This window comes from Gobio gobio (assembly GCF_949357685.1).
Source record: "Gobio gobio genome assembly, chromosome: 25".
Taxonomy (NCBI): domain Eukaryota; kingdom Metazoa; phylum Chordata; class Actinopteri; order Cypriniformes; family Gobionidae; genus Gobio; species Gobio gobio.
Genome location: NC_137121.1, coordinates 31,380,494 through 31,395,658, shown reverse-complemented (window position 1 = coordinate 31,395,658; position 15,165 = coordinate 31,380,494). Strand labels below are relative to the sequence as shown.

Sequence of the window (15,165 nt, the reverse complement as noted above, 5' to 3'; positions counted from 1 at the left end):
TTTGGCACTGCAAGGACGATCAGCTGTCCTTCACTGTCTTAGGCGTCTAACATTAAGTCAAGTCAAGTCACCTTTATTTATATAGCGCTTTTTACAATGCTGATTGTTTGAAAAGAAGCTTCACATTTTTAAACAGGAAAATAATGCAACAGAATTTGATTCGGCTGTACAGCCGCTCTGGAGAAAACAGTGATGTTATCAGCTCATTTCAATTATCATATTGTGACAATGCGGGTAGATCAGTAATTTAGTTGAAAATGTATTTGAATATTTTGGATTTTATTTATTTTGGAAAAATGTAGTGTCCCGAACTGAGCAAGCCAAGCCAAAGGCGACAGTGGCAAGAAACCAAAACTCCATCAGGTGGCATAATGGAGAAAAATAAACCTTGGAAGAAACCAGGCTCAGCCAGTTCTCCTCTGGCCATCATATCGTGTCGATGAGGCAATTATTATATACACACACATTCTGTATATGTATATATATAAAAAATACTATATATATATATATATATATATATATATATATATATATATATATATATTTTTTTTTTTTAATAATCTCATATTTTTAGTAAATGTTCTGTATAAAAATTCAAAGTTTTCTGTTAGTAGGTTACGGTGTGAGTTTTGGGTCCTGTGTGAATTATAATTGTATGTTGTTTATTATGTTGCAACATACGGACATTATTACAGCAGGGTTTTTAATGATCAGCTGCCCAAAAAAAGTGTGTAAGGTTAAAAGTCATTCATAGTTTTACTTCATTTCACCAAACATGCAACATTGATCAAATAGACAGATTTAGACAAACCAGGTATAATGTTTTTACATTTAACATAACACCAACAGTAATTATAAACCTAGAGACAACTTACTAACGCCAAACATAAATACTGACATTCTAAATGTGTACTATGATAAATTTTTTCTAAAATCATTGTCTATATATTTCTAACATGTATTGTGATAAATACATAATCAGACTTCCCTCCTGAGCACAACAGGCAACAAAATATATTGTGTTATCAGAAGAGACTCTCTGATCTTGTGTGATTTATACCTTTATTTACACTTAAACTAATCAAACTAGTCACTGCTTGACATTTTCAATCTAAATCAATGTGATTCAAACTTCAAGAAAATACCAGCTCCCACTGAAATCAAACATCTCATGAACAACAACACCTCAATCAGTTTGTTTACATTTGATCACATTTTTTCCCAAGTGTATAGACAAATTCTACAGCACAAAACACAAATAATAAAATCTCTTCATGTAAATGACAAACAAAGCAGTACCATAGTCCTGTAAAATGCAGAAGTTTGTCTGATATCCGAGTTCAAAGTCCTTTTAGCTAGACTTTATCACATTATTTTATCACAAACAAACATGTCATAAATTAATCAATCACAAAACCCCCCATTGTGTAAGTAACACTTCAACAACTCTTCTTTTTCAATGGTTAGTGATGGCTGAGTAGCACATATGGCACAGTCGTTTTGTAAAGATCTTCATTGGTCAAGAAAAAACTAAATCTTACTCTCTGAATAATACATTTTCACTCTCCCTAGGTGCATTTTCCAGTATTTCAAGGCTATCCTTTCCACGCATGTAATGATTTTTTTTTTACATTACTTTTCTTATTTTATTTCATAATTATTCAAGATTATGAGCTCAAAACATTTCTATTTTCTCTTGAGTCATGTGACACTATTATCCTTTTTACAGTTTTTTGGTGGGGGCTAAAGTGTAAATCCAGTGAGAACTACTGTAGTCTAGAAATCAACAAAATTCTTAAAATAACATAACACTAACATAAATCTAAACGTACAATGAAATATTAACTGCTTTATTCACAAGGACATTGACATTCAGCTTAATGCGGTAAAAGTCTGTCCGCATTTACACGGCAAGACTTGTTGCACAAATCCGATTTGGAGTCACCATATCCGAATATCCGATTTTTTTGACGACCCAACATCATCTTTTAAAAGCGACCCGTATCCGATATTTGCATTTACACTATACACTGGCGAAACAGCCCAAGACATTCTGACCCCGGAAAAAAAAAGGAAGTAAAACGGCGCAATATGCAATGGACGCAGACAAAATGATTATTCAATGGCTGAATCCGAAATCACCCCCTAAACCCCCATTCACCATTCCCTACTTTAGTCCACTAATATAGTTCACTTGAAGAAGTGAATGAAAACGAGTGTGTGAAGTCGGACAGCCGTTGTGTGTACATCGGCTGTAAACTCATTGCGGTGCAATGTGGGATTGAATGAGTACACTCAATAACGTCCACTATGGTTTCGGACACCACTACACATGGCTGTCCCATCAAATAATGCCCTATTTGAGGGTATAGGGGGCAATTTCGGATTCAGCCCATTTTGCTTTCCGCACGCTTTAAAGGCCAGCAAAACATTGCTCTCGTCTTCCATCGCGCCATTAGTGTCATGTGATCACAGTTCGTGTCCACCTAAGTTGACGTCATTCGCTTACGTCCCTTTTTCAATGACGTACGACTCGCATTTACTGGGGAATATCCGATTTGACCGCTTACATGGCAGACGCAAATGCACGTATCCAAATCGTATCGGATTTATTACCACATATGAATGAGGCCTGAATCCGATCGGAGAATTTCGGAATTCATGCGTTTTTTTCCTGCTTACACGTTCACATGTCATATTCGATCTGTGCCACATGAGAGGGAAAAATTGGAATTGGGTCACTTGAACCATGCAGTGTAAATGGGGCCTATGTGACATGAAAAAAAAAAGAGAAAAACACGCCATCCCATCATAGATCCCTTCAACCCGCATCTACTACGCTCATTTGAAATGCAGTTGTTGTTTTTTTAACAAAAACACCATAATAGTTTCATTGTCAATAAATACATCTTGAAGTTAATCATTGGACCATAACTTCTTCAGAAACAACATCCAGTGGTAAAAGTTGTGTTAAGAAAGAGAACAGCTCTTCTAGTCTCTTGTTTATCAGAGAAACTTCCTATTCTCTGCCGGTCACTAGAACACTGCAGTGCCCACATATAACAGATTCCCCACAATGCTTCGGTCTTTAGGTATTTGATCCTTGGGGCGACTCTATACTTTAGCGGTAGTGCTTTTAGAAGGTAGCCAGCTGAATTGATAGCGTTCACGAGGCGTCATAAGGTTTAAATTCAGCAGCTTTTGCTCTTTCTCACTATCCACCGTCTTATATCCAAGCAGAGACATGGCTCCTTTGCACACATCCTGGATGTGCTGGACTTTTTCAAACGGTAAGGTGGTTCGCCAAGCCAAGGAGACGTCCTCTGCATTTCGCGAAGTGATTTTGAAGGCGTCGTTCTTCGTTCCCTTTCCCTTACCATGAGTGATGCGGTAGATCCACTCCTCCAAAGTTTCGGTCATCTCCAGACCCACAAACTTGTACATGGCTTCGATCTCCTCCAGCGTGTTACGCACTAGATCCTCGTAACGTACCATTTTGTAGCGTCCCCGTAGGAAATCGGGTGCCTTAAACATGGCAGTCTCAAAAATGCGCACATGACTGCGGCAAATCTCCTGTAAGACGTGGTATGATCTATCTTTCTCAGGAATATCAGCTTGTTCAAGTACAATGGTGCTATCTCTCACCAGGGCTTTGGCCGACTGCTCCCTGGAACGAAATACCGCTCGCGGGTCACGCACTAGATGGATGATGCGCAGATTCAGAGAGGGGTCCCGCAGTAGAGGGTAAAGAGACTCCAACTCGAAGAAGCGAACCTCTTTTAACACTACATGGCTGTAAGTCCTACACGCCGCCTCTGCGAGCTTCAAACCGTGCGTGTCGCAGTGCTGTTTGCATTCTTGTTCTTTGCTAATCTCGTTGCGAGCTGTGAGAAAACACGCGGGTGGGGAACAGAGCGCACGACTGTGGCTCCACATGAAGAGTTTGGAGACATTTTGTGGTTGGGGGACGTAAGAATCCATCACTGACAAGTCGCACTGGAAGACGCTGCGAATCGTATCCCGCACTGCCATTCGCAAGCTTCGTGCGCCGGCATGCTGTATAGACGTCCACACGTGCCAGCCTGGTTCCATCAGGTAAAAGGCATCCGGATGCTGGTTAAACACCTGACCCAGGAAAGATGAGCCAGATCTCCAAGACGATAGCAGCAACACGTGCACCTTGCCCTCAGACGTCGTGATGTTTTGAGCGGGCGAATAGTTGTACCAACCATACAGAATCACCCCTGCAACAGCCGGAATTAGCAAAAGGCTCAACACAGTGGGCTTTGGCGCTCTCCACCGCAGCATACTGTGAACTTTATTCCCCTATGAAAGCAAGCACAACGACACTTTAATGGATTGTTCATGACAAGCATTTCTATTTTCTTTTTTTTTAAGGTTAAAAACAAACTATTATTCTAGTTTAAACACATTTAACTTCCCTCCATTGAATTTAGTGTTGTCAAAAGTACTGACCGCGATACCATTTTTGTATGCTGTTGAGCGGAATCGTAAACACCTCTGACTGAGCATTGTGCTCAAACGCTCATCGGATATGTCTGTGATTGGCTAGCGCTTCAAAAACATGTTATAAATATACATCAACGACGCTTTTCACAGAGCGCTTACAGATACACACGGGAGCGTTTGAATGCAGGTGCCCATCAGCCTACCGGTCCGCTGGACGCCTGCTTGTGCTTTCAAACGTTCCCGTTTTCAAAACACTTTCAAACACTTCCGTGGGCTTTCAAACGCTCCTGTGCATTGATCATTGTAGCCAATCACAAGACATATCCGATGAGCATGTGAGCACAATGGCCTGTCAGAAGTGTTTACAATTTCACTCAACAGCGCTCACAAACTTGGTATCGTGGTCGGTACTTTTGACAACACTAATAGAATAATAAATAAATAAATAAGTAAATTTTTAAATATTAAAAATTTTTCAGTCTGGACAAAGTTAATGCGCATGAGCAGTCCTAAACGCGCGTCTCCGAGCACCTGTTGTTATAGCAACCGGAGCCGATCAGACAGAACGTGTTTTTCTGGTTCTGCCTTTTTTGTTTGACGTTTTTTAATTTAGAATAGAGTGATGAGTTGCATTTTTTTTTTATGTTGCTAGGCAACCCCCAGAATCAGCTGTCCTGTTAGTCTAATCAAGGTAACCGTCACCACAACGGAAGGCCCGCCTCTCCATTCATCTGATTGGACAAAGGAAAAAAAATTTGAATGACGTCAGTCGCTTTTCTGCTCAGAGTTGATTTTTTCTCAACTTCAGGCGTTCAGAGCGCTCCTATAAAAACGCAAGGCGCTGCAGGCACGAGGCGTAGGAGCAAATAAACAGCGTGCAAAACTATTTAAAAAAGGGCACCTCTCACTGCGAAAAAACGCAGCTGCAGTGACACGATGACTTTACTAATCAACGATTGGCTCTTTTAGTTAGAAGGCGGGGCTTATTCGCCATATTGGGCATTGCACTCTCACATTCATAAGTAATCGGAGTGCACCATCTTCCTATATATAAAAGCTGCGTCCGAAATTGAATACTCCTCTACTATATAGTATGCGAAAAACAGTACGCCAATAGAGTTGTACGTCCGAATTCATAGTATTCAAAAAACAGTATGCGAAAAGTACTCGGATGACCTACTACTTCCGACGAGATTCTGAAGTGTGCATACAATGGACATTTTACTATCCCATGAGGCCATGGGAGACGATTTATGAATGGAGATGAAGGGACGTAACTGACGCTGGTAGGTCACATTATAACGGCAACATGGCGAATGTAGTATGTCCAAATTACATTCATACTATGGCGCAGTCATTCTATATAGAACTTATTTTTTTAACAGTCGCGGAGTTCTTTCAAATTCAAATGTACCTACTCATATAGTACATTCGGACGCAGCCAATGTCTTTGACCTTATTAATGCACAAGTTTGTAACTGTCATGTCCCTTTTGATTGACAGGATTTAACTGGCTCAGATCATCAGCTGTTTTATTTTAAAAAGTACGATAACAGACGATATCTAATACTGATGGTTAATGCAGACTACTTCATGTTGATTGTTGCATCAATATTAAATGGCATTGTATAATACTCTAAAAGGAATTTGAGTATCAAGTGAAATCACATTTAGTACTCCTGGGGCAATCTTGAAAATGGGTTGTTCAAAGAAAGAAAAACAGGATTCTGAAATCAGATTAGATCACAAAATCCAATCTTGGTTTTGATTTGGATCAAACCATCAGTTTGTGTTGTTCAAAACGTTTCAGTAAGATTGGGATTCCTTTGATCCAAAAAAATCAGGATAATAATGATCCCAGCAGAAGGGTGGATTTCAGGAAAAAATGTAATAAAACATTTGTAGCATGAAATTTACACCGTTTTTTTTTTGCGCTTGATTAGTTTGTGTTAAAGTAATACATTAGAAGAAGTAGACATTAGGCTTCCTATTAAAGGGTTAGTTCACCCAAAAATGACAATTCTGTCATCATTTACTCACCCTCAAGTTGATATTCAAGTTGATTAAAAGAAGATATTTTGAAGACTGTTTGTAACCAAGCAGAGAGAGCAACCATTGACTACCATAGTATTTTTTTCGCTACTATGGTAGTCAATGGTTGCTCGGTTACAAACATTCTTCAAAATATTTTATTTTGTGTTCAGCAGAACAAAGAAACTCATTCAGGTTTGGAACAACTTGTGGGTGAGTGAATGATGACAATTTTCATTTTTGGGTGAACTATCCCTTTAAGCCTTTCAGTAGCCTACAGCCTTTAGGGGCTCTGTAGAGCACTAGTAATCCAGATTTGGTAATCTGAAGAAGTGTGTATCTGGATAAGGGTGATCCAATCCAATTTTGCCCAAAAGAAAGACTGATTACCTGATCCTGGAGAGCAAAACAAGGGATTTCCAAATCCGATTCACTCTGATCCAGATTAAACTTTCTGAACAACTGGCCCCTGGAAATACTTGATCAAACTAAGAGGTGAAACCAGGGCCCAGTTTTTCTAAAAGATTCATCTGGATGAGAATGATCAAGATCAGGAAATCCCTTAATCATAGAAGAAAATTCATTCTGCATGAGAATTTATTGTTCACATTTATCCATATATCAAAGAATATTATGCAGAGGTTTCTGAGTTCATATACATAAGAGAATGTTTTGCTATGCATGACTGCGAGTTAAAATCAGGAAATTAACGATGGTGGCTCTATGACTGTCTGACTCTTCTTTTGCAAAAGAATAAATCATTTATTACATTTACAAAGATTTGTCTCTTATTCAGAGTTGATTAAAAAAAACTGCCACAACAGTGATCAATCTTACTTTTGTGGCCGTTTTTCAAAGCAAAATTGGATTGGATCATTCACTTCTAGGGCCAATAGTTTAATCTGGATCAGAATGATCTGAATTTGGAAATCCCATGTTTTGCTATCCAGGACCAGCTAGGATCAGGTAATCAATCTTAACTTTTGTGACATTTTTTCAAAGCAAAATTGGATTGGATCACCCTGATTAGGGCTGTACGATCAATCGAAAAATAACTGAAACCGACATTCAGAACCTCTAACCGACGTATTTTTCCCATGTCGGTTATTTCAGTTTTCACGTGACTCCGCCCCGTCAGTCACATCAAGTGCAGTTTGCTGGCACACAGAGATGCAGGAGCGGTTATCTGTGTTTATAGATGCCCAGAATCACTATAGTAACTGCATGTTTTACACAGCTTATACAGGTAAGTTAATTGCTGTTCTTATAGCCTACGCGCTGACACACACACACACACACACACACACACACACACACAGACAGCGCGCCCAAGCCCCGAAGCCAGACTGCTTTCACTTTCGTGCTCAAAGTTTGTCAAGTACATGCGTTTAAAGGCTTGCCAGTTTCAACATTTAAAGCGATTGTGCACTATTCAAAAACAACAATACGGACAATGTATCCGTTCAGGGTTCAGCTTTTTTCTGTAACACCGAGAGCCGAGCCGTGTCGCGTCTCTGACAACACGCGCGCGCCCTGAAGGCAGATTCACCTGCGTCCTCACAAAGCTTGTCATTTGTATGTGTTTTAAGCCCTGCCAGTTTTCGACCATCAGATGTGTATTATGTTGAACTAATGCCTGATATATTATGACAATCGAGCACTCAGACATAAGCGCACATAGAGTAGCGCAGAAACTTAACCGTTATAGGCATATATTTTAATACCTTTGAAGTAAGTAGCCTACAAACCACAGCTTCATAATGAATGGAGACGGTATGAGTAATTCACACACAATCACTCTCTCATTAATGCATTCAAATATATGTAATGTAGGCCTACTGTGCTAATGTATCTGTATCTGATGTACAACAAACAGAAATCTGCCCCATAGACAATAACTGCTTAAAGTGAACCGTTTCCTTCAAGTGTTTTAAAATCCCAAAGAAATGCACTTTCATTAGAAAAAAAAATTCCACCTTTAATAGTAGAAAATATTTACAGTAAAAACCTTATCAGTGAACTTACTCAAAAACCTTAATATGAGGGAAAAAATAAAAATAATCGTTCATAATCGTAATCGAGGTCAAATGTTCAATTAATCGAGATTTTTATTTTTGGTCAAATCGTTACAGCCCTAACCCTGATCCAGATCCAGGTTTAACACGATGACGGATAGAGAAGCGATGGGTCGTTGCCTGTTGATCACGCCTCTTGTGGTCTGATTGGTTGAAGGACTATCCAATTGCGTACAGAGTCATTTGAATTATGCTTGTTTATCACGCCTCTTGTGCAGTAGAAAATACATAGCAGACTCCCCAGACCAATTTTCCATCTTAAATTGAGCTTGGTCTGGTGATAGCCAGACAACCAACGTAGTTTACAAACAGTAATAAAAAATTAAAAAACACTTTAAAAGGTGCAGTGTGTAATATTCATAGAAATGCAATATAATATACATAACTATGTTGTCAGTGGTGTATAAAGAAAAGAAAAAAAAAACCTTACATAATGAACCGTTATGGTTTTATTACCTTAGAATGAGCCATTTCTATCTACATACACTGCGGGTCCCCTTACAGTGAAGTCACCATTTTGCGCCGCCATGTTTCTCCAGTAGCCCTAAATGGACAAACTGCTCTAGAGCGCTAGTCACGGTCTCCTGTCTCATACGCCGACATCTTTGTCCTGTGTTGGCCACCATAGCTTCTCTATGTGCATCGAAAGGTAGGGGTGAGTGGTGGGTGATTGCAATTCACAATCTCACTGCTCGATGCTGCTAAAAAATTAAAATTAAATATAATATTTTTTGCTTGATATTTACAGCTGTTCAGGGATTATTTTATGGCACCAAAATCTCTGTTTTACTTTATTACTTTAAAGGGTTAGTTCACCCAAAAATGAAAATTCTGTCATTAATTACTCACCCTCATGTCGTTGGACACCCGTCAGACCTCCGTTCATCTTCGGAACACAAATGAAGATATTTTAGTTGAAATCTGATGGCTCTGAAAGGCCTCCATTGGCACAATGGCACGGTTCACTCTCAAGACCCTTAAAAGACACTAAAGACGTCGTTACAAAGTCCATCTCACTACAGTGGTTCTACAATAACTTTATGAATCGGCGAGAATAGTTTTTGTGCGCAAAAAAACCCTAAATAACGACTTATATAGTGATGACGATTTCAAAACACGGCCTCATGAAGCTTCGAAGCGTTATGAATCAGTGAGTCGAATCATCATTTGGATCGCGTGTCAAACCGCAAAAAAACTGCTGAAATTTGGCGATTCAAACCGCTGATTCAACTCACTGATTCATAACGCTTCGAAGCTTCATGAGGCCGTGTTTTGAAATCGTCATCACTATATAAGTCGTTATTTAGGGGTTTTTTTGTGCACAAAAACTATTCTTGCCGATTCATAAAGTTATTTTAGAACCACTGTAGTGAGATGGACTTTGTAACGACGTCTTTAGTGCCTTTTAAGGGTCTTGAGAGTGAACCGTGCCATTGTGCCAATGGAGGCCTTTCAGAGCCATCAGATTTCAACTAAAATATCTTCATTTGTGTTCTGAATATGAACGGAGGTCTGACGGGTGTCGAACGACATGAGGGTGAGGAATTAATGACAGAATTTTCATTTTTGGGTGAACTAACCCTTTAACAGTTAAACTAATCAAGAGCAACATAAAAAATGTGTGTGTGAGAGTATGTTACACTATACACATTTTTGTCCTGTATTTTTGTCCAGTTTTTATTATTACACTTTTGTTCCTGAAATCCACCCTTCTGCTGGGATCATTATAATCCAGATTTTTTTGGATCAAAGTCATTCCAATCTTACTAAAATGTTTTGAACAACACAAACTCCAGATCCAGATCAAAACCAAGATTGGATTTTGTGATCTAATCTGATTTCAGAATCCTGTTTTTCTTTTGAACAAACCATTTTCAAGATTTTTATCCTATCGGATAGTCGAAATCCGATTAGATTAGGTATGTGTTCACCTTCAGAACTTCATCTTTGTTTCCAAACACAGTTTTGTCTTTGTTTAACTGAAGAAAGTTTTGCATGCCCTTGAGAAACCTTGCTTTCGCTCTTATCACAAATTAGGTATCATTTGAAAGCTTACAAACTCAAAATTCATCCTGTGAAAACCGCTTTGAAATCGGACATTGTGTTGCCATGGAAAAGTTACTCTAAATTATTCTAGTGGGCTCCTCCCCTAGTGGGCGCTGTCATGTTTCATATTACAACAATTATTTTAACTACTTTATATTCAAAATCTTTTCCAATCTTGACAAAACGTATATTGTCGGAAAGGTCTGAGTCTCAAGGGTCCGTATTTGGTGACTGTTTTGTGATGGAAGTAATATTTGGACAGAAATTTACAGGAAAATGCATCAAAACAACAATAAATGGAATTTGAATGACACCCGGTGGCTATTTTTGGTACAGCACCCTAAACAAAATCTCATGGGGACTTCAATTTTTGTGATATCAACTTCAAAGTTGGAACACAAATTGGTTAGACATATGGCTTTGATTTTATAGTAATTTTAGAGTAAATTATTTTTTTTAAAATATATATTTTATATGAAATAAAAAATATTTAGTACAGTATTTTTCATTTACAGTAAATTTAAACTTCCATAACTATTTCATACTTTCATATTTTGAATTGCTTTCACTTCAGCAATAATCTGCAGAATGTCGTCTTTAAAACGAGACCAAACTTTGGTCTATATTCCAAAGCATTCTTGAATTACAGCCCTTTAAGTTTGGATAGTGCATTTTCATGTGTATTCTAAAAAGGGGGGGTGACAGTTAAAGGGTTAAAGAACTAAATATTTTGCGAGCGAATGCAAAGTTTCTCTGGAAAACAAAACATTTGCGAGACAACGCAAAAGCATTGTAAGAACATTTTTCCTCACACCATATTTTTTTCCATGTCCTTTTAGGACCAGTCATAAGTTTGACTGGTTCGTCTCTGATGATTGTGCCAATGTAATTAACAGTGATTAAAAAAACTGTTACAATTAAATATATTAGTTTTGTTTGATAGTGACAACTGTTTGGGGGATTATTTTTACTTTACTGAATGAAAGGCTTAACGTAACCTAATGTGCAATTTATCACTGTAATAGTTAAATAAATTAAATGCAAATTATAAATAAATATGTTAACTACATGATACAGATTTTTTGTTTAAAACGAATCCCAATCTAAAACTAAAACGTTTTGAACAATATATATTGAAGGTTTGATTCAGATCAAAACCAAGACTGGATTATGTGCCAGGATCACACTAACACTAACCAGCAGATGGCAGTGGGTCTACAAGTGAGGAGATTAAGTGAACACCGGTCGCTTCAATGAGATTCAGTGGGCTACCAGTAGCATATGAATATATATTCTCTAATTGCAGGGGTTTTCAGGGGCCGCAAAGGAGTGACATATAAATGTAATAAATAAATAATATATATATATATATATATATATTTTTTTTTTTTACATTATCAATTTAACATTCAATAATTAATTTATTTATTCATTTAATCTAATTTATTTGTCTTCTTATTTTTTTTGTACACACACACATATACATATATTTTTGTACACACACACACACACACACACACACACACACACACACACATCTCCACACTTATATATATATATATATATATATATATATATATATATATATATATATATATATGATTCAAATAAATAAGTGATTCAATGTTACATTTACATAGTTAAAATGTTAAATACAAATTTTAAATAAATTGAAATGAATTAAAAAAAAGATTAATATAAATGAATATAATTTTAAACAGGTAAATGAATATAATTTTAAACAGGTAAATAATAAATTTATAGTGAGTAGAAAAAAAATATATATATAGTAACTATGTTACTTTATGTTAAATGTTAGATAACTTTTTTTGTGTATTAACTGGGTGTTTGTAAAAGAAAGATGTCTTAAGTTTCAGGATGGGAGTCCCTCACACGAGGTTTATATTTTGGGGTCCGTGGCATCTAAAGGTTTAAAAAGCCCTTGTTTAATGAATATATCTACAGTAGGTTAAAACTGTGAAATGCTGTTTACCTTTAACAACAACAAAAAACATATGTGACCCAGGAGCACAAAATTTAACATAAGTCGCACGGGTATATTTGTGGCAATAGCCAACAATACATTGTATGGGTTAAAATTATCAATTTTTCTTTTATACCAAAAATCATTAGGATATTAAGTAAAGATTATGTTCCATGAAGATATTTTTTTACATTTCCTGCCGTAAATATATAAAAAAAAAATTATTAGTAGTAGTAATATGAATTGCTATGGACTTCATTTGAACAACTTTAAAAAGGCGATTTTCTCAATATTTAGATTTTTTGGCACCCTTTTTTTGCAGTTTTATCTCGGCCAAATATTATCCTAACAAATCATACATCAATGGAAAGCAGATTTATTCAGATGATGTATAAATCTCAACAATTGACCCTTATGACTGGTTTTGTGGTCCAGTGTCACATAGAGACAGAGAAAGCTATAAAATTTATTTCTGATATTACTTTCAATAGTATGAATCAAAAGAAGAGAAAACTACTCTGATGTGTAAAAAGCAGGCAAAAGAATAAGAGGAGAAACTGAAAACAAAAGCTTAAATAAACACTCCTCTACTAAATAAACACAGAAAACTCTTACCCTGTTGAGTGATTGGTGCGTCAATACACACACGACCAGACACAGACATGAAATTAAAATTAAATGGATAGGCAATGAACTTTAACACAAACATGTTAAAAAACAACCCTCTGGACGTGTTCGTGAGCACAATCGAAACACGTTACTTTTAAACATTTGTTTTAAAGGGATGGTTCACCTAAATATTTAAATGTTCATTTTCTCACGCTCACTCAAACTCAAGCCAAGCTCTGAAACCTCCATAAAAGCGGTTTGTGGGCTATTTTATGAATCTTCTAATGAAATACAATGGCTCTGTGTGACTGTGAGGAATAGACCAAAATAACTGAAATTATTATAGCCTACATTTGTTTCTCACATCAAGCTTTTGTACGGCTTCAAAAGACTTTGGCTATCCCACATGAAAAACATACTTTAGTAGCCTATATTACAGTAAAATTACTCTAATAGGCTACTATAGTGTTTTTGAACCATAAAGAAACAGTAAATTGTAGTATTTGCTACACTTTGTTAATTTATACTAGGCCTACATCATACTGTATTAACTAGTCAATTGTTAAACTATAGTAAATACTGAGGTAGCCTATACTACAATTTACTGTATTTACTATAGCCTAGTATCATGTTCACAAACACTAGTATTTACTAGAGTAATTTTACTATAATATAGCCTACTAGCCTAGTTTTTTTCATGTCGGTTTAAGGCACAAGACACAAAAGATAATGTACGGTTTTGGAGCACCAGGTAATATGATTTTCCTTTTTATCGTTAAATATTATAAACAAAGTTGAAAAATGACAATATAGACAGCATTACGGGACACCATCATGACTCCTGAAACGCGTTTGCCTCGGGTCCCCAAACAAGCGGAACGCGTCTATTCCCAAAATGCGTTAAGTTGAACTAGTGTTTGGGGACATTTGACACACACACAAACCAACGCAAACTTTTTATCGATTCATTCATCTGTCGGGTATCAAGTGTTTCTACAACATAATTAGCTATTTAACTGTATTGTTAGGTTTAAATGCGGTAGTAGCATCGCCTGGATGAGAATAGAAATGTTCTAATAAACACATGCGACTTCCACTTACAGAGGAAACTCGGCTGCCATGTCACAGTCATCTAGAAAGTAACAGTCCCGCAAAACAGATCATTTAAAGAGTTATCCCACAAAAAAAACTATATTAAATCTATAATAATTTATGTCTATCGTAGGAGCGAATTATTAAAGCATAACCTATTATTATGCCTTACCTCCTGTATAGTAGCCTAATGTGTCCGGATTCAGTGTTCTTGTCGTGAACTCTCTCTGGATGTGAAAAAAAGCTGAGACGTGGCCTATAAGAGTGATTGGCAGGATGTGGGCGGAACCATCTGCCTTCTGTAAGATGATCTGTGAATGAACTTCACAGAATAGATACATTGTCTCCTATTTCATTGTGCTAGGAATAATAAAAAGCTCATTGCAACGCTACTGTGTGCACTTACGTAAACTACAAGTTTGTAAACTACTAAACACATTGCTAACTAACCTAGTATCTGGGAAGTTTTTTTTTCTGAAAGATTAATATGCATCAACTAAATATATGAAATATATAAATCCCCATATCTGAGAAGAGCATGTGGAACATGAAGGGTGAATGAAACAGGAAAACATTACATCTGCATCCTGTCCATTGTACCAAACTTCCTGTGTTTGATCTTATTGGTATCATGGAGGAGAATAAAACAGCTAGGATAGAGATTATAAGAAATACATTGACACCGTTTTTGCCAATGTGTATCTGTGGAACTGAGACAAAGACAATATGTGGTGTTGTTTGGTTTGATTCAACAGTAGTTTGAAAGCATCTTACTGACAATTGTTATATCATCTGTTTCCTTTAGCTTGATTACTGACAACAATCTTCCAGAGGATGTTTATCACATAATTTAGTGTA

General features: G+C 36.8%; 1 protein-coding gene across 2 annotated transcripts; it reads right to left on the bottom strand.

Moving 5' to 3' along the window:
• Positions 1–642: 642 nt before the first annotated feature.
• On the bottom strand, positions 643–14,542 carry chst6 (carbohydrate sulfotransferase 6). Of its 2 annotated transcripts, XR_013816000.1 has the most exons (3): positions 14,480–14,542; positions 2,411–4,326; positions 643–2,145 (listed from the first exon to the last, which is right to left on the bottom strand). XR_013816000.1 is itself a non-coding variant. In XM_079809908.1 (2 exons), the coding sequence occupies exon 2, from the start codon at positions 4,306–4,308 to the stop codon at positions 3,115–3,117; it is 1,194 nt and encodes a 397-aa protein (XP_079666034.1). In that variant the 5' UTR covers positions 4,309–4,326; positions 14,480–14,542; the 3' UTR covers positions 643–3,114. The 2 variants fall into 2 exon arrangements, 1 of the variants encoding a protein (XP_079666034.1); XM_079809908.1 differs by having other exon boundaries at positions 643–4,326.
• Positions 14,543–15,165: the final 623 nt, after the last annotated feature.